At 42.0% G+C, this 19,395-nt stretch overlaps 1 protein-coding gene across 1 annotated transcript; it reads right to left on the bottom strand.

The window, feature by feature from the left end:
- Window positions 1–89: 89 nt before the first annotated feature.
- On the bottom strand, window positions 90–19,119 carry fkbp9 (FKBP prolyl isomerase 9). The gene is made up of 10 exons (XM_007900880.2): window positions 18,736–19,119; window positions 17,302–17,447; window positions 16,955–17,144; window positions 16,642–16,787; window positions 15,644–15,833; window positions 13,791–13,936; window positions 11,667–11,856; window positions 9,905–10,050; window positions 5,536–5,699; window positions 90–3,389 (listed from the first exon to the last, which is right to left on the bottom strand). The coding sequence occupies exons 1-10, from the start codon at window positions 18,936–18,938 to the stop codon at window positions 3,210–3,212; spliced, it is 1,701 nt and encodes a 566-aa protein (XP_007899071.1). The 5' UTR covers window positions 18,939–19,119; the 3' UTR covers window positions 90–3,209.
- Between the last annotated feature and the right edge of the window lie 276 nt (window positions 19,120–19,395).

The following is a 19,395-nucleotide window of genomic DNA, read 5'->3' as shown; positions in this document are numbered from 1 at the left end:
TTTAAAATAATTAATCTAATTTTCCTCCTTCCCGAAAAATCAATGGTGCAGACCACACAGATCACAGAAAAGAAATCATACACAAAGGCTACCAAACACAAGGGTATTTATTCAATAGAAAAGGTTTACAAAGCCAAAAAAAACTGTTCAGATTTAAAAATGAACTTGGATTTAAAAAACGTGTAAGTCATGGTGCTCTGTGTAAAGCAAGTGAAAGACCGCAATAGTTACCAAGAGCGATACTTCAAGATGTATAACTCGTGAAAAACCTTGGTCCCTAAGGAAACATGTTTCCAACACAATACAATTTTTGTAATCGGTACCGCAATGTGATTTCTGCATCTTTCATAAAAGTTCGCTGATATTAAAATCCTGCTAACTTTTGGGGAAAAAAGAACAATAAAATTTACTTTAAGAAAAAAAACACAGAGCTAACAAAAAACTAGTTTTCTTTACCCAAACCTATCTATTCACGATCTGCCCTGATATTCCTGGAACTGTACTAAACTACCACCCAGAAGAAACAATAAAAACCAATGCAATTTAATTTCACAATTAAAATTAGATTTTGTTTTTGCCAAAATGCAAAGTCAAACACGTTTTGAGAAATTGTTGTTGGAATTTCTTTCAGACAATTGTATTTCCAGAAAAGAATTCCTTCCAAAAATGACAGGCTTTTTCAACTATTTGCTTCAGTCAGAATAGTTACGGTGCTTTTAATTTAATTACAAGACAGTATTAAGTGAAATAATAGGATCCAGCACAAGACAACCACGAAAAGGTAAAATGTTACATAAAATTGACTGGTGATTGCTGGAATCAATGCCTGGAGAAGCGTCATTGGGTTAACATATCCTGTAACTTAATATTTGCCAGAACTTGACTGGCTCAACAAGTATCGCCTCTACATTTCAACTTGAGTACAAGGGGCAGAGTTTTACGCAAATCTGGATGCATTTCACAGAAAATATAGTGAAAGTTTGTTACTACAATTGTATCTGGACTTATTCTATCAATTCTAAATATTGAGGTGCTGCTGAAAGTACCTTGTGTTCCCAACTGTAAACAAGAAAGTTCAGTCTAAGTGCTAGCAAGCCTTGAACACAGTAATACTGAAGGCTGACACCTGAGCTGTAACTACAATGTTTGGACTAGTGTGTCAAAGGGGGACAAAATAGTCCAAATCTTGGCCTGGTCTGAATGGCTTTGGACTATAAATGCATTCAGGAAAAAGTGAACATTCTCTGTTCAACCTGATAAATAGAACTACAAATATTCAATGAATGGATATGGATACTCATCTTTAAATAAAAAAGAGTTCACTACTCTCATCAATAAAAATTGCTGAGAGTATGTCAGTTAAATCTTTGTTGAGAATTTCCACTTTACCAATCTTGTAACTTGTTACATGAGATGTGGCTACCTGGCAAATGTGCTGAAGAAAGTCTGCAATTCACAAAGACCTGAGGTTTGTGTGCACTACCAGTTAATGTTTCCAGACAGAATGATTAACTTGGTTTTTGATCTTGAAGATAACATTTGTCGATTGATTTAAGTACGCTTTTTCTCTCAGATGGAGACAACCACTGCAGAGGGTGGCACCATAAATAATCACTTTCCACATCCACTGGGGCAGTAATATACTGTATGCAAGAAACTGAGTGGGATCAAGTATGCATTCCTGAGGGACCCCTTGTAAATGACACAATAAGTTGATCAGCACCTATTTTCATGACTTGGTATATGCATGGTCTGACGGATACACAATCTTGTAAGCTGCAGGAATTGTGGAAGGTCATTAATCGTTGGAGCACAGTATATAGCAGAAATGAAGACAGTGCTATTTCATATCACAGCAGTGGAAAAATAATACTAACATACAGATAAATAGAAGTTGTATGTTAGCCACTAATGACCTACAAAAATAAATTGATAACTAATTTGTGTGTGTTGTCAGTCATGTTGTGAGGGATTTATTGCAAACTAACTTGATGTTTACCATCAAATTGCATAATGTAAAAGGGGATCAAGTAATTCTAAATAATGTTTTGGAGTGCATCATTTTATTTCACATCCTGCTCTGACTCTGCCACAATTGGATTTGTGCGATCAGGTGATGTGAACTTGCACCTTTTTGGTCAGTAATTTTCGACTGGAGTTTAAAGCACAAAGTTATGCAGCAAAGCAGAGGAATAGGAAAATGAAAATAATTTGGTTGGTTGTGGGGGTTTGCACATGGTATCACTGTTGGTACAACAAGGAATATGTGATCACAACTATGAAACCATATTATCATCTCTGATGCATTTGCTAGCCTTGAATGTATATATAGCATATGTGTTACAAATTCTGGGATTGTTAAATAACTCACAATCTCACAACTTTTTGAATTTATGGGTACGGAGCCCTCTTAAATCAAAGGTCAAACATGACTAAAGGAACTGGTGATATTTTCCTTTATGCTCATTTAATCAATGAAGTAAGTAAACATATTTAATTACTGGCAAACTGAGGATGTACAAAATAATTGTCAGTGGTGCTTACTTTCATGATTGTTAGGCTTTAAACATCTCCCCCTGTATTCCACATGCAATACCGATTCTAAGTCTGCAGAATCCAATGACAATGTAATAGTATTTTAATGAATGGTGCAGAATGACAAGAAGTGCAACAACTCATCATTGTATGATTATATGATAAATATGCGGTCAAAACTGATGGAAGATTAACTTTGCTTTGGCTCAGGAGTTCTGATTGTCAATGTGTATTAAAATCAATGTGAAATTAGGTATCAAGCAAAACATCATATGTACCCGGAATGTAGAGCGCCATCGTGATAGGAGGGTGAGGGCTAAAAGATCATTATCTATAATTGTCTTCCCAACTACTGAAAAATACAAATACAAAAAAACACCTCGCAAACACCTTAGGAACACCTTACGTCAATAAAAACATTACCAGGAAGTAAATCCACAATTTGTGTGAACACAATACCTTATTCAAGCTTGGTTGTATCCTTCACAGAGTAAATGAACCAGTGGGATTAGTACGTTTGTTGTAACAAACCTACAATACTGTTTTGCAGCTATTAGCCAGTAGGTTATCACTGTTGTTCAGTGAAACATGGATATAACCCACCTCCAAGCCAAAAAACACCTGTAACCCTTTACTCCTCCATTCAGTAGCAGCATAGATTTGCACTGTTTGGTTTAAAGCTCATCGTGATGGTTGTTCTCCTCATCTTTCAGCTTGAATTCGTTAGCAGTAATCTTGCCATCCCCATTCCGGTCCTGGTTTGTGAACATATTTTCAATAATTTTGTCTGGATCAAACCCAGGGGCCAGCTTCCCATTGCCAGATGCTACTTGAGCCAGGATATATTTGGAAAACTGCAGCAGTGAAGAGGAAAAAGTGATTTTAGAGAGTACCAAAAAAGTCCAATTAATAGTACTCAGAAAGTACCGGAAGACAACATCCAGCTCAGAGAACATAAGAACATAAGAAATGCTAGATAAAAAAGGCCAAGGTCCATCTAGTTCGCCTTTCACCTTCCTGGCTGTCGCATGCACATATGTCCTGAACTACCTATGTACTATATCCCGTAATGTTATTTCCTATGAGGTACCGAATCTTGACAGTACTCTTAGACTCAGGATCTGAGCTTAGCCACCATCACTGGAAACATAACTGATTTTATACAGAGAGAGTTTTGAGGGCTCTTTTGAATTACAAAAGAGATGAGAAGGATCATACTACAACAACAACAAAAAATTACATTTGTACAATGCCTTTCACTTCAGGAGGACATCTCAAGGCGCCTGACAGTTAGGAATCTGGTCCCAAGCAGGGAGTTGGGATCAGAAGGGGTGAAGGGCAGGGAGAATAAGGGTAGGAGGGTGACTGAAGATGCCTTGTAGGAGGCAAGGGAGGGAGCAAGGCAAAGGGACTGGGATGGAGCTCCAAAGCATGGGGGCAGAGAAGCTGAAGGCCCGATTGCCGATGGTGGGGTGGGGTGGTCCAGGCGGGTGGACATGGAGCAAGCTCGTGCCTGCTGAAAGGAGGGAGCGGACAGGTTGATTTAGCAGTAGTAGGTTGCAGAGGTTGGAAGGAGCAAGGCCGTAGAGGGCCTATGATTTTTTGGGAAGCATCCAGAAAGCATCCACACTGCTTCATGGAGTTCTGATTGGTTGGGGAGTATGAGAAAGTTGGATAGGAAAAAAAACAAGTCACTTTCCATGAATAGAGTCATCGGGTTCTGTTATATGGCAATTCATAATAGAGTCATTATAGAGGTGGGATAGCGACTTCTCATAAACAAAAGTGTGTCATCCTGTCCTGCAGGAAATATGCTTTGATCTATTTCTAGTTATTAGAGTTCCTGTAGGTTGGTGCAAACCATGTCTGGTTACTGAAAGGATTTGTTGTTTGCAAGTCCAGTTGGAGTTATGCAGTTTTGCTGGTGTTCCTACCTCCCCCTCCCCATTCCAAACCAATTCCTGAAATAAACCGGCCAGTAAGCAGATGCCAAAATGTTGCCATTCTACTTGTGAGCTGACCACGATCTGTTGTGCCTAACCATTTTAGAGGCAATTTGATCAGTGATAACTACTGATTTTGCAGGGTGAGTGGGTCGCATTCTTTGTCAATTGTTAACTTTAATGGTGTAAAGTTAAATGGGAAAATGCAAACCATCACAGTGGGGGTGTTACATGAGTTTGATTTTAGATGATTAAATTGCAATAGTTTATACTCGATTCTGCCAAATCAATATTAAGATATACAGCTCCAACTATAAATTGAGCACACTACTGTAGTTGTTTTTCACCCAGGGTCCTGGCCAACAATTCCCTCAACCTTCTCTGCTCCAATGAAAACAAGCCAAGCTTCTCCAACCCCTCCTCAAAATTGTAGCCCGTCATCCTCGGAATCATTGTTGCAATCTCCTCTACAATCTCCAAGGCTCTAATATCTTCCATGAAGTGAGGTGCCCAGAAATGGAACAATGCTCCAGTTGTGGCTTAACCGATTTATACAAACTTAGCATAACTTTTTACTTTTGTACTCTATTAACCTTGTGTCTAAAACCCAGCATACTTTTAGCCTTCTTTACAGACTTTACTACTTGCGATGCTACTTTCAATGACTGATGTACCTGCACTCCCAAATCCCTTTGTTCCTCAGCTCCTTTCAAGCTATTCAATGCCATTCAATGACAATGATACTGCCATTCAATATAATGTTTTTTTTAAACAAAATGATTCATGTCACATTTCCCTTCATTGAAACTCATCGGCCACTGATTAGCCCAATGTGCTAATCTGTTTAGATCCTCTTCAGTCTCTTGCCATCCTCATTCACTATTCACAATACTTCCGAGCTTGGTATCATACGCAAACTTTGGTTCCGTACCCCTATATCCAAGTTGAGGTCATTGATTTGAATGGAACAATGTAAGTATCACAACACAACATCATGATTCATTTATTATGGATAAATTATTTGACATGGGATTTCACAAACTAAAAATAAACTTACCTCCTCTAAAATAACCTCTTTATCTTCATTCTTATCCATCTCTTTGAAGAGATCTGGAGAAACTTCTTGGTTCCAGATGAACATGTAACCGTCTGGGAGGCCTGCATCCAATTCCATCATTTCAACATCGAAAACTAACACAGCGCTCCCAGGCACCTCCCCAGCTGTAAGATAAACACTCATGATATGTGATTCCCATCTCATTCTAGTAAAAGGGCATTGTTATGCTATGATGTTCAAATACTTTTCCATGGCAATCAAAGAATTGCAGGTCTCAATACGCTACATTGACCAATATTCACAAGGCTCCTCACTCCTGCGGGCCGGATGGAGGGAGTGGATGCAGGTGGGGGGGGGGGGGGGTTGGGGGGGATCTATAGTATAGTAAGATAAAATAGATGTTCTAGCTCTGAAGATAACTTGAAGCAGAAAAAAAACATTTGCCAAAAACACCAATCCTACAGCTACCATCTCCAAATTACATTTCAGAAAAGTCTCATTTTGCGCTTGACCATCAATTGACCATTAATTGTTACTATCAAAAATGAATGTGGGTCCATTGCAGGCAGAGGCAGGAGAAATTATAATGAGGAATAAAGAAATGGTAGTCATTAAACATTGTTTTGCTTCTGTCTTCACGTTAAGGACACTGAAAACTTACTGAAAATTGAGGGGAACCTGGAGGCTATTGTTAGTGAGGAACTTAAAGAAATGAACATCAGTAAAGCAATAGTACTAGAGAAATTGATAGGATTAAGAAATGATAAATCCCCTGGACCTGACAGCCTGCAGCATAGGGTTTTAAGAGGTGACTGCAGAGATAGTGGATGCTTTGTTTTTGATCTTCCAAAATTCCCTGGATTCTGGAATGGTTCCCAGTGATTGGAAGGTCGCAAATGTAACGCCGACATTTAAGAAGCGTGGGAGACAAAAAATGGGCAACTATAGACCAGTTAATCTGACATCGGCGATAGGGAAAATTCTAGAGTCCTTAATTAGGGACGTCGTCGTGGGGTACTTAGAAAATCATAACCTGATTAGGCAGAGTCAACATGGCTTTACGAAAGGGAAATCACGTTTAACAAATCTTATAGAGTTTTTTGAGGATGTAACTACAACAACAACAAGATTCCATTTATAGAGCGCCTTTCACGTCGGGATGACGTCCCGAGGCGCTGTACAGTTGGGTCAGGACCCAAGCAGGGGGGAAATGGTCAGGGTGAGGGGAGGGAGCGAGGAGGGGGGAAATGGTCAGGGTGAGGGGAGGGAAGGGAGGGTGCGAGGAGGGGGAAATGGTCAGGGTGAGGGGAGGGAAGGGAGGGAGCGAGGAGGGGGAAGAGAGTCGAGAGGGGAGCTGAAGGCTCGGTCAAAGAGAAAGGTTTTGAGACCGGCCTTGAAGGAGGAAAGGGAGGAAGCAAGGCGAAGGCACTGGGGGATGGAGTTCCAGAGCCTGGGGGCTGAGAGGCTGAAGGCCCGACCACCGATGGTAGGGCGGTTGGGGCGGGGGACGTGGAGCAGACCGGAGCCAGAGGAACGGAGGGTACGGGCAGGTAGGTAGGGGGATAGTAGGTCGGAGAGGTAGGAGGGAGCAAGGCCGTGAATGGCCTTGTAGGTGAGGATGAGGATCTTGAAATCAATCCTCTGGGGGATGGGGAGCCAGTGGAGGCGAGCGAGGGTGGGAGTGATGTGGTCCCTGGTGCGGGTACAGTACACGAGCTGCAGAGTTCTGAATGACCTGCAGCTTGTGGAGGGAGGTGGCGGGAAGGCCGGCGAGGAGAGAGTTCCCATAGTCCAGCCTTGAGGTGACAAAGGCGTGAACCAGAGTTTCAGCAGCGTGAGGGGTGAGGTAATGCCGTAGTCTGGCGATGTTCCGGAGGTGATGGAAGGCGGTGCCAGTTGTGGTGCGGATGTGAGGGAGAAAGGACAGCTCAGGGTCGAACAAAACGCCGAGGTTCCTGACTGGCTTTGAGAGGTGGAGAGTGCAGCCTTGGATGCTGATGGTGTCAGCGCCTGAGGTGCGGAGGCGCTGACGTGAGCCAATCAGGAGGGCCTCGGTTTTTCGCACGTTGAGCTGAAGAAAGTTGTCTCTCGTCCAGGACTCGATGTCGGACAGGCAGGCTGTCAGGACATCGGTGGTCGTGGAGTTGAGAGTAGAGGAGGAAAGGTAGAGTTGGGTGTCATCCGCATACATGTGGAAGTTAACTCCATGTCTGCGGATGATGTCACCAAGGGGGAGCATATAGAGGGTGAAGAGGAGGGGACCGAGGACAGAGCCCTGAGGGACACCACATGAGACAGTGCGGGGGGTGGAGGAGAAGCCATTCGTCGAGACAAAATGAAGACGGTGAGAAAGGTACGACCTAAACCATTCAAGGACAGTGCCTTGAAGGTTGAGGTGGGAGGACAAGCGGTGGAGTAGGATAGCGTGGTCGACCGTATCGAATGCTGCCGATAGGTCGAGGAGGACGAGGAGACAGAGGGAGCCCTGGTCACAGATGGTCAGGATATCATTGGTGACCTTGACCAGGGCAGTTTCTGTGCTGTGGGCAGGTTAGATAGGGGGGAACCAGTAAATGCGGTGTATTTGGATTTCCAGAAGGCATTCGACAAAGTGCCACATAAAAGACTGTAGAATAAGATTAGAGCCAATGGAATTAAAGGTGATATATTAGCATGGATTGGAGAGTGGCTAACAGGAAGAAAACAGAGAGTACGGATAAACAGGTCCTTCTTAGATTGGCAGGATGTGACGAGCAGAGTGCCACAAGGATCAGTGCTTGGGCCTCAATTATTTACAGTCTATATAAATGATTTAGATGAGGAAATAGAACTTAATATATCTAAATTCACGGACGACACAAAGCTAGGTGGGAGAGTAAGCTGTGAGGATGACACACGAAGAATGCAAAGGGAAATAGGCTAGGTGAGTGGGGAAGAAGGTGGCAGATGGAGTATAACATGGGGAAGTGTGAAGTTATTCACCTAGGTAGTAAAAATAGAAAAGTGGATTATTTTCTAGAGGGGGAGAGACTACATAGTGTTAGTGTTCAGAGGGATTTGGGTGTCCTTGTACACCGGTCACCAAAAGTTAGTATGCAGGTACAGCAAGCAACTAGGAAGGCTAATGCCATGTTGGTGTTCGTTGCAAAAGGGTTAGAGTACAAGAGTAGGGAAGTCTTGCTGCAGTTGTATAAGGCCTTGGTGAGACCGTACCAAGAATATTGTGTGCAGTTTTGGTCTCCTTATTTAAGAAAGGTGGTGCAGCGTAGATTCACTAGGTTGGTTCCTGGGATGAGGTGGTTGATCTATGAGGATAAGTGGAGTCCTGTAGCTCAGTGGTTGGAGCACTCGCTTTGCAAGTGAGAGACTTGAGTTCAATTCCAGGCAGGGTGAAAGCTTGGGCAAGTTTCCTTACTCCACACTCCTAATAATAATCCCTCAAAAAAAAAACAATAATAAATTGGTCATTTTCAATCCATGACTGTTTGTGGGACATTGCTGTGAGACTGTTTCCCCTGGTTGGAGAATCTAAAACTAGGGGTCATAGTCTCCAGATTAAGGGTCAGCCTTTTCAAACTGAGTTGAGGAAAAATTTCTTCACTCAGAGGGTAGTGAATTTGTAGAATTCTCTACCCCAGAAGGCTGTGGATGCTCAATCCTTGAACATATTCAAGACCAAGGTTGATAGATTTCTAAAGGATAGAGGAATATGGGGATAGGGTAGGTAAATGGAATTAGGTTAGAAGATCAGCCATGATCTTATTAAATGGCGAGGCAGGCTTGAGGGGTCAAATGGTCTACCTCTGCTCCTTCATCATACTTAAAATTATGACACTGGAAATGAAGACTCAGTTTTATGAGTATTGCAACTGCCAAGTTGATTTCCTTTATACGTCAGATGTTGTTAATGAATCCTGTATCCAATATTCTAGAGTCAGATGCTTAAGAACTTCAGATTTCATTCAGTCCAGCCAAGCATCAATCTACACACGCTTGCTCTGCATTCTCCTACATCCCACTCTCCTGCTATATGTCCCTCACCCCCTCTGTCCTCCATTGGAAGTCAAACTTTCAGCTGTTATACCCTTCTCTCTGGAATTCCCTCCCAAAATCCATCCGCTTTGCATCCTCCCTCTCCACTTTCAAAACCCTTCTGAAAACCTCTCCGTGTTCCTGTGTTTTCAGTCATCTTCATCGTGTATCCGTCAAACCCCCAGACCCAATCAATTCTGTAACCGATATTGTCTCTGAAAGCACTTTGAGACATTATCCGGAGTGAAATGTGAAGTGAAAACAATTTATTATGAACTCATGGCTGTGTTTTAAAATTCACACTGCAAGATTTTAAAAGTCCCACAGTTTTACATACCGACTCCTTTTTCTCCATAACCCAGGTGAGGTGGAATAACAATGGTTCGTTTCTCTCCGACACACATATCTCTGAGGCCTAAGTCCATCCCCAAAACCACTTGGCCAGATCCCAGGACAATGTTGTAGGTTTTCCCATAGAGGTGCCTGAAAAAAAAATGAAAGCTTCCAGTTTCTGTTCTCTAATATATGAAAAAAATAGCTTTGACTACAGTTAAAATAGTCATCTCCAATAATAGTTAAAATCGGCTATTCACTTCATGGCGGTTTGTGGGAAATTGCTGTGAGCAAATTGGCTACTGGATTTGCCTACAAATATACAGTCACTGTACTGATCAGCAATTTCTCTGTGAAGCATTTTGAGAATGTTCAATGTTATTGGTGCTGTACTGAACATAATTGAAAGCTGCTGAATACTGCAGAGGTATGATTGGTTGAGTGGCCTTTTGTTTTACTTCGCCAAAACACCAAGGGAAACATCCTTTTGTTCTCGAGGATTACCATTGCAGCAACGCATCATCAGTAGGGTAAAATTAACCCATCTCATGAGAATAAAATGTACACATTACTTTATATTGTTCTGCTGTCTCTTTGCACATAAAATTACTCAGCTCTCATTTCTCTCATATTAGGCATCATACTTGTTGGTCTCTGTTGCACTGCCGCCATGAAGCTCTTTGGCATGTTTCGGCACGATATCATGCTATTTCAAATCCAAGAAAAAGTGGGCCACTCAATTAATCGCACTTCGGTAGTACTTCTCAGCTTTCAATCTGGATTTTTTTTACATCTGTATTCGATAGAGCACTTCAATTGCAGACTAATTATAATAACAACCCTTGCAACCCAACATCTTTCTCAAGATGCTGCTGAAAATAATATTCATTCAGCGACAGGTTTGGGGAAAATGAAAGGAGATCCCTGGGAAAAAATACAATTTGCGAGAAGAAACTAAGTTTTTTTTAAAAAGTTGAAAACCTGGTTGCAAGAGATCTACCCGTCACATCAGAGCACTTGGCCACAGCAGACACTGTATCAGACATACCTTCCTCAAAGTCCTTGACGCTGCTCCAAGTATCAAACACTGCCTCGGACTGGAGGCTAGTTCACACTAAACAGTGAGACTGATTTTTGTCTCGCATCAGTGAGCTCACCTACAAACTTCCCATTGGAAAAGCCATTCGCAGGACAACAGGAATTCCTGTAAAAGCCATTCTATAAGTATATTGATGAGAAATTAATATAATGTTGATCCCATTCAGATTAGAAAATGGTGTGAGTAAAAGCCATTTGGTCTGTAAAACACACTCTTTCCACTAACCTCAGAAAACGTGCCCACTATTCCCCTTCCCCACTGTATCTTGCACAAATACCTGAAGGCAATCAAACAAAAACTCCAGAATATATATCCAAACCCACATCTACGCTATTCACCCCTGGTTTCCTTCACTTCATAAATAACACTCCAAACCCTTTTGTGCAGACTTGTTCTCAGTCTATATGTATTCTTACAGACCTACATATATGCCCATTTGTAGAAATTAATCTACATTCAAAAAACTACTTTTGTTGGAAAATTGTTTCATATATCTCCAGTGTCGGGGAGGGGGAGAGGGGGCGGGAGGGGGAGGGAGAAGTTTTCCAACTATATAACTTTTAAGCCAATGCTCTCCAGTTTGCTCTGTGAAAGAGCATTCATTTATTAGCCAATTCATGTTCAAGGTTTGAAATGATTGGAAAGAGATACCACCAGAAATACTTACGTAGAATCTAACTTTGTCCCATCCATCAGTGTTACGTTATAGTGATACTTGACATAATCTCCTTTTTTGGACAACACCCCGCAGTCACTGGGTTTATGATAGGTTTTAATGGCTACTTCATCAGATGGGTTATGGAAATCAATCATGTGGATATCAAAAACAAGGACAGCAGAGCCAGGAATCTTTCCATCTAATTAATATGTATGAAAAAGGAGAATTGGTTAGTCCCATCAACAACAACTCGTATTTATATAGTGCCCTTCATGTGGGTAGAGTATTGGATTGCTTAAAGCTCAAGGTTAATTTTCAGATAGGTTGGCCGATCAGAAACAGATTCAGAATGATTTTTTAAAAATAAAATTCCAAACATTGAAGAATACTGCTCTATGCTGCCTTCCAGGCCAATATATGCAAGGCCCAGAAGCTAGAAATGGAGCACAAATTATTTGAAACTGAACCCAGGGAACCAATATTTTTGATCTTTGCTCAACTCTTGTTATCCTAATATTATAATTTTCTGCCCTCTTCTATTGTACATATACATATAAACACGCACAATCACACACACAGGCTTGTAATCCTATTCAGAGCCTGTCTATCTCATCTAGAAGTGATAACAATGATAATAATCCTTGCATATGATGCAACACCTTAGCAACACCAGTGAAACATCTCAAAGTGCTTCACAGGATTTAACTGTAAAGTGTTATGATGTATTTATTGTAAACCTCCTTCCCAGTTCCTCAGAAATAATTCCTAATGAAAACAAAATCAAATAATCGTACAGTACTGAAACATATACTGTAAGTTTGTGCTGGTGTTTTTCTCCACATGAGCCAATCTAACCTCTCTCCTGCTCGATCACCACACCCTTTAATATTCCTCCTCCTCTTCAAGAATCTAATCAATTACCTTTCAAAATAATCCACGGACTCGTCTTTACACAGAGGTTGATGAGAATGTGGATTTCTCTGACACATATGGTTTGTGTCAGAGAAATCCACATTCTCATCACCCTCTGTGTAAAGATTTCTTTTTTTTAACTTGTGCCTGCTTATTACTGACTTGAAGATCATGAAGATTTATGTGAATCATAATACAGTGGAAGCCGGTTAAGCCGGATAAATCTGGGCCAGCCATTTTGTCCGGCTTAAGCAGCATCCGAGGTTAACCAAAGTTCCATTACCTCTTCCCGCCCAGCAGAGGAGCGGCAGCGGCACCTTCTCCCTCCCATTGGATGGGAAAGGGATCAATTAGCAGTGGCTCCAAGGTAACTGACAGTGTTGGGGCTGTATGTGAATGTTTGGACACTTCATCCATTCACAAGTGCCTCCAGCTGTCAATCAACAGGATTGACTCCTTCCTTCCCTCCCTTGATTCTTCCCCAATCCTCCGCCCCCTCATTGATGGACAGCCGAACTCCAGCCGCTTGTGAATGGCTGGAATCTGCTGTCAATCAATCACAAATTAACTCCTCCCATCTCTATCCTGGAGCCACTCGTAACACAGAAGTTGTAAGTCAGTACATTCAGCGGCGACCAGCGCGGCATTTTATCCGGATGAATCGAATTGTTGTACATATTAACTGGCATATTTAAAACAAGTAAGAATACAAATGAATCGGGGCTGGCCATTTTGTCTAATTTGCCCAATGTCCGAGGTTACACGGTGCCCGGCTAAAGTGGCTTCCACTGTACATTGTAATTCTTCATAATTTGAAAACCTCCATCTGTTCACTCCTTAACCTTCTCAGCTCTAGTGAAAAAGCTAAATTTCAAAGCCTCTCTTCATAACCAAAACCACTCATCCCTGGTAACATTCTTGTAAATCTACACTGAACCTTTTCTGTAATTTGTTGTTGTTCTATTGTTTTTATCTCTTTCCTATATTGCCCCACCCACAAAAAAAACAATGCACAATAGACACACTATGGCCTATCCAGTTTATTACTTACTACTTCCTAACTTTTGTATTCTATGCCTGTTCGCATATCACAAACTTATTAACTAATTTTCAGCCCAGGTGAAATATGTGGACAAACAGACGCATGTATAAAAGCACATCCACTGGAAATGGCACCTCTAATACATTACCCACACACACCCTCCAATGTACTTTACTTACCTATTCCCTCTTCACCATATCCCAAATGAGGTGGTATGATTATCCTTCTTCGCTCTCCAAAACACACATTTAGTAGCCCTTCATCCATCCCTGCAATAACAAATTTTTTTCCGATGTATGTGTCATAGGTGTGGTTCCGGGAATAGCTGACAAAGAAACCAGATATTTACAAATACACCAGACTTCAGATATAACATTCTGGGAAACATTAGAACCTATTAGCTCAGATGCAGTAATTCTCTCTCTCTCGAAACGTACATACAAAATATAGATGTCAATAGTAAGATTAGATATTACATTTTCTTTTATGGTAATGTTATCTGATATGGTAGTCACATAAGTATTGAATCCTGAATGTATACTATGCTGCCCCACCGCATCACATGATGTAAATCTACATCAATGTGAACTCCTTCTAAGCACCTTCGGAGCAGTTTCTGTAGTCTGACATCTCGCCCATCCAGTTATTAGTTACAGGTCTCATTTAGGCAGCCCTCACTGCCATCAACCTGCACCTAATACTCTTTGGTATTGGGTAAGCAGGCTGTGTCCCTCCAAGGAGAGAGTCTGCATTCCATTCCAGACCAGGAAAATTTCCAGGTGTAGGTGGTATATACATGTGGAACTCTCATTCTGGTCTGCGTATTCTTGAGCCATGGTGATGGGATTCCACATGTATCAGATGCTCGCTTAATTTTTACATATGTGGCATATGTATCAATTTATGCACGTATTATTTTATAAAGGATAGTATTCAATGATCACATCACCAGTCTCACCAAACAATTTTCCGCAGCTAATTTTCAGTGTATTAATCATCCTTCTAAACTGGTGCACATGGATCAAGTATATATAATTATTGAAGTTGTGTCCACTAGCGGTTAGCTTCTTTGTCCTAGCAGGTTTACTAAAATAATTTGTAGCTCATGAACTAAAATCCAGCTTTGTCCCTTCCAATCATAGCTAATATCATTTCCATAGCAAAACATCACGAGCTGGTGTTCACATTCCACACTTCAAGCAACGTAACATAATGTACCCGACTGTCTGACACCATATAGCGAGAATTCAATACAAACTTTCAACAAGTAAAGAAATTCACTGATTTTTTACATAAAGGAAATTATTCTGATTAGGAAGATTTTCAGAACTGCTTTTCTTCTTTTAATAAACACTGCACTAAAATTAACAGAAAGAACTAGTATATCTGACACCAGGTAACCAGCTGCCTAGGACTCAATGGTTGTAGAGATTGCAACAGATTTTTTTTGGGGGGGGTGGTCAGTCAGGTGTCTGAAACATGCAGAAAAACATCACTATGCTTAAAAATATCCAAACTAAACTGAGAGTTCCATGCATCCCACTTATACACTAAATAATTATTGGAATGAAATGTTCACTCTCTCCCTGGAAGGTCCCATCCTGCTTACCTAATTCCAAAGCGTATTAGGTGCAGGTTAGCAAGAGACAAGGCTTAGGGACCCTAGAGTATGCGTTGAGTTACTGCTAGAGTCTAACCAGCTAAATCCGCATCACTTGCCATTGATATCGCTATCTGGCAAGCTTTCTCACTGCTTGTCCAGCTAGTACTACCCTGCCTGTAAGGGCTTTGGTTTGCTGGGTTGACAGAAGCTGAATGGGAAGAATCCCTGCTCCCAGAGACAGGTTGCCTTTCCATGCCTTGCTGTGCTGTCATCAGCAGTGCCCCAGAGTAATTCTGCAAAAAAATATACAATCCACACAAAACTTTTCTTTTTTGAGCCAAAGGTCTACAAACACTAGTTTAAATATCAGGCTTTTTGTTAGCTGTGATCAAATACACTTGAATTGGGAGTCACTCAACAAAACCGTACCTTGAATCAAATAAAGTACCATCCATAAGTGTGGCATTGTAATGATACCTAACAAAATCCCCTGCTTTACTCTTCCTGGGACAGGGATCAGGGACAAATTCCGTCTCAATGGCAATAAGGTCTTTAGGATTGTGGAAGTCAATCAAAAGTATGTCAAACACCAGGGTAGCCTGCGAAGGTATGTCTCTTCCTGCAGAAAACAGAAAACATTTAAAGATATACAGTTATTACAACTTAAATAGCATCTATTATATAGGGTGAACAGCAATAAGTGCCTCTGAGAGTCTTTAGGAACCAAGGAGAAGTGTGATGAGAATGTGAAGGTGTTGACCAAATGCACTGCCAAAGACATGGTTTGAAGTCAGAGCAAGGCAAAAGGATTGGCAGGGGTGGGGAGAAGAGGAGAACGATTAGTGCTTCAATCCTCAGCCATCAATTGTAGTTTAAGAGGTGGTTCCTTCTCCAGATCTGCTTTGCCTCAAGACCATCCCAAGTCTGCCTCACGACTTTCCCCTTTGACGGTGTTGCATCCATCTTTTTTCTCTGACCACCCCCCACACCCCCACAAGGCCAATACGCAGATACAAGGGGAATAACGGGATTTCATCAGATATTATAAATTCAACACATTGTTCAAATTCACAAGATAAATCAAAACAGATTTACCCCATTTAGATCTGCATATTGTGATTCAGTTGACATGTTTGGCCAGACATGTTCCTATCAAATTGACAAAGCATAATTTTCAAAGGTATTCACTAAACAGGCTCACTAAAACATGGAAACAGTGTATCAAGTACCACAAGTAGTACAGAATGACAGTTATACCTAATTCCCAACTTGAACTAATTCCCAACTATACAAATATAATTGTGTTGTTGTTGTTACAAAACCATGATCTCAGCAGAACTACAACTGGAAATCAATGACATTGATCAAATCTGTTTAAATATGCCCAAGTGATACAACATTTTAAAAAAAAACTCTCAATGGCTTACCGTCTCCCTTCTCTCCATATCCCAGGAAAGGTGGGACAGTGACGATTCTCTCCTCTCCTATGCACATACCCAACAGCCCCTCGTCCATACCAGCGATCAGCCAGCCGATTCCAACATAGGTGTCATAGGTCCGCAGGCGATTGAGGCTACAAGGACAAGAAATCACTGAGCAGAGCAGAGCAAGACTTCTGACACAGAAAGTAAACTCTGGATCTCGTTCAATGTGATGAGATACAGTTGAAGGACAATTTGCCCACCAAAAGCAAACAGAAATTCGGGGGTGGGGTCAGACAGAAACAATGCAATGTGTTACCTGGAGTCAAACAGGGTACCGTCGAGCAGAGTGCCATTGTAATGGTAACGCACAAAATCTGACACCTGGACTGTGCGTGTGCAGTTTTCTGGGATGTAATAAGCATCGATCTGAACTTTATCTTCAGGACTCCAGATGTCAAGCATCAGCACATCGAAATATAAAATAGCATCGGCGGGGATTACATCGGCTGTGCAAATAACATAGATATGTTTTTTTAAATTAAAAAAAAGTTGGTTAAATCCATATCGATTGATACTCGGAGTTTCAAGAGAAGCATTTAAAGAGGGAGATTTGCAAAATGAACAAATTGGACATTAACTTTTCCATTAAAAAAAATCACTTACGAACTCCTTCATTGCCGTACGCGAGGTGAGGGGGAACCTTTATAAAGCGTCTCTCGTTCACACACATCCCGATCAAACCTTTATCCATCCCGGCGATCAACTGCCCTTTACCCACAAATACATTGTATGTGGAGCCTCTGTCATAGCTGAAACACAGTGTAGGGGTCAAATTGTAGTTATTGAGCACACATCAGGATCAATTTAGGATCACTTTGAGCTATCAGTCTCCATTCTCTCCATATCCCAGGAAAGGTTGTACAGTGACCATTCTCTCCTCTCCTTGTAGGCAATTATTTCAATTGTAGGCAAAGAAAAAGTTTCCAACGTCCCTCTGGGCGTAAAACCAATAATAATCATTGCATTTGATATAGCGTTTTTCACGTCGGGAGGACGTCCCAAAGCACTTCACAGAACACTGTAAAGTGAATTGACTGTATATTTGTGGGTGAATGTGGCAGCCAATTGCGCACAGCAGTGTCCACAAACAGTCGTAGATTGAAAATGACCAATTTGTGGAGTCCTGTAGCTCAGTGGTTAGAGCACTCGTTTTGCAAGCGAGAGACCTGAGTTCAATTCCAGGCAGAGGGCGAAACCTTGGGCAAGTTTCCTTACTCCACACAGAGCCTAATAATAATCCCTCCAAAACCAAAAACAATAATAAATTGGTCATTTTCAATCTACGACTGTTTGTGGGACATTGCTGTGCGCAATTGGCTGCCGCGTTCGCCCACAAATATACAGTCAATTCACTTTACAGTGTGTTCTGTGAAGCGCTTTGGGACGTCCTCCCGACGTGAAAAGCGCTATATCAAATGCAAGGATTTATAATTATTATTATTATTATTATTGTTGTTGTTTGTGGTTTTTGGAGGGATCATTAACTGAATTAAAAGATGCCAACAGTAAAGATGTCAATGGAAGAAGCGAAGGCGGCGGATCTGCTCCAGAGAAATACAATAAGAAAAGGAGTAAACCCCTCCCCCTAAATGAATGAAACCTGTACTCGTGGACAGTCTGTGGGTCTCTCATTTGCAACCACACTGCCGGGCGGGGACTGAGCCACTGGGTTTCACGCCACAGCAACAAAAATAAACCAACACCGGTTGCCATTTAAAGCGATTGGCAATGCTGTCGCTCTCCACTTTACAGTAGTTTTACACTTTGCAACAGACGTCGTCCATCGCTTTGAAACGAAATCCGTACTTAACGCGGTGGTGGGGGTCGTGCAAACAGAGATAGTCACGACAACAATAATAATAATAATAATAATCCTCGCGTTTGATACGAGCAAATTACCAGACGCCTCAAAGCGCTTCCCGTGATATACCGCCGAGTGGAGTGACTGTACCTTTCCGTGGGCGAAACTTGGCCGCGAAACCGCGCACAGCGACGGCCCCGCAGACTGCCCCGGGGGAGGGGGAGCCCCGTACTTACCTGGAGTCGAACTTCTTCCCGTCGGGAAACGTGCCGTGATAGTGATAGCGGACAAAGTCTCCCGCCCTCACCGCCCGGACGCAGCGCTCGGGCTCGAAGCTCCTCTCCACCGAGATGTCGTCTAATGGGACGGGCGGCGCGTTACACGACACGAAACCCACTAAAATCGCCTGGAAAATCATGAACTCCCAACAGCAGCTCATATTTCTCCTGAAGTGACTAAAAGTGTCTGGAAGTTGTCTTAAAAAAAAACCCCTCACTCTCTCTCTCCCTCTCTCTCTCTCTCTCTCCTACACCCCAAACGCCCACCCCTTCGCCTCACAGGAGTCGCGCCCCGCAGCTACACTGCGTAATATTTGCAAACGTGTAGACTCTCGCCCCCCCCCCTCCCCTCCTCCTCCTCTTCCTCCCCACCACCACCAGCCTTTTTTTTTAGTTGTCCAGACTGCTGCACTATGTAAGGCTTTGACCCCAAACTTCCCCGAACGCAAAGGATAATTTTTTTTTCCACGCAACAAAATCACTGCCCGTCTCTGCTGCGCGTTTTGCAGAGTTAATTTAATGAAATCGGTTCGTTTCAACAGCGCCCTTTGATATCTGTGAGGTTTTTTTTTGAGAGGTGGGGGGGGGGTGTTGGGGAAAAAAAAGTTACAAACTCCT

This window comes from Callorhinchus milii, unplaced genomic scaffold (genome assembly GCF_018977255.1).
Source record: "Callorhinchus milii isolate IMCB2004 unplaced genomic scaffold, IMCB_Cmil_1.0 Scaffold2, whole genome shotgun sequence".
NCBI classification, from domain to species: Eukaryota; Metazoa; Chordata; class Chondrichthyes; order Chimaeriformes; family Callorhinchidae; genus Callorhinchus; species Callorhinchus milii.
Note: the sequence above shows the minus strand (reverse complement) of the source record. Positions and strands in the feature narration are given on the sequence as shown.

Bases quoted from the DNA above. Each gene is read 5' to 3' on its own strand.
- fkbp9 (XM_007900880.2), bottom strand. From the start codon at position 18,938: ATGAGCTGCTGTTGGGAGTTCATGATTTTCCAGGCGATTTTAGTGGGT. The intron at 5,700-9,904 runs GTATGTAAAACT...TTTATCTTACAG, and splicing joins TTATGGAGAAAAAGGAGTCG to CTGGGGAGGTGCCTGGGAGC. The intron at 3,390-5,535 runs GTAAGTTTATTT...TCACTGCTGCAG, and splicing joins AAGAGGTTATTTTAGAGGAG to TTTTCCAAATATATCCTGGC.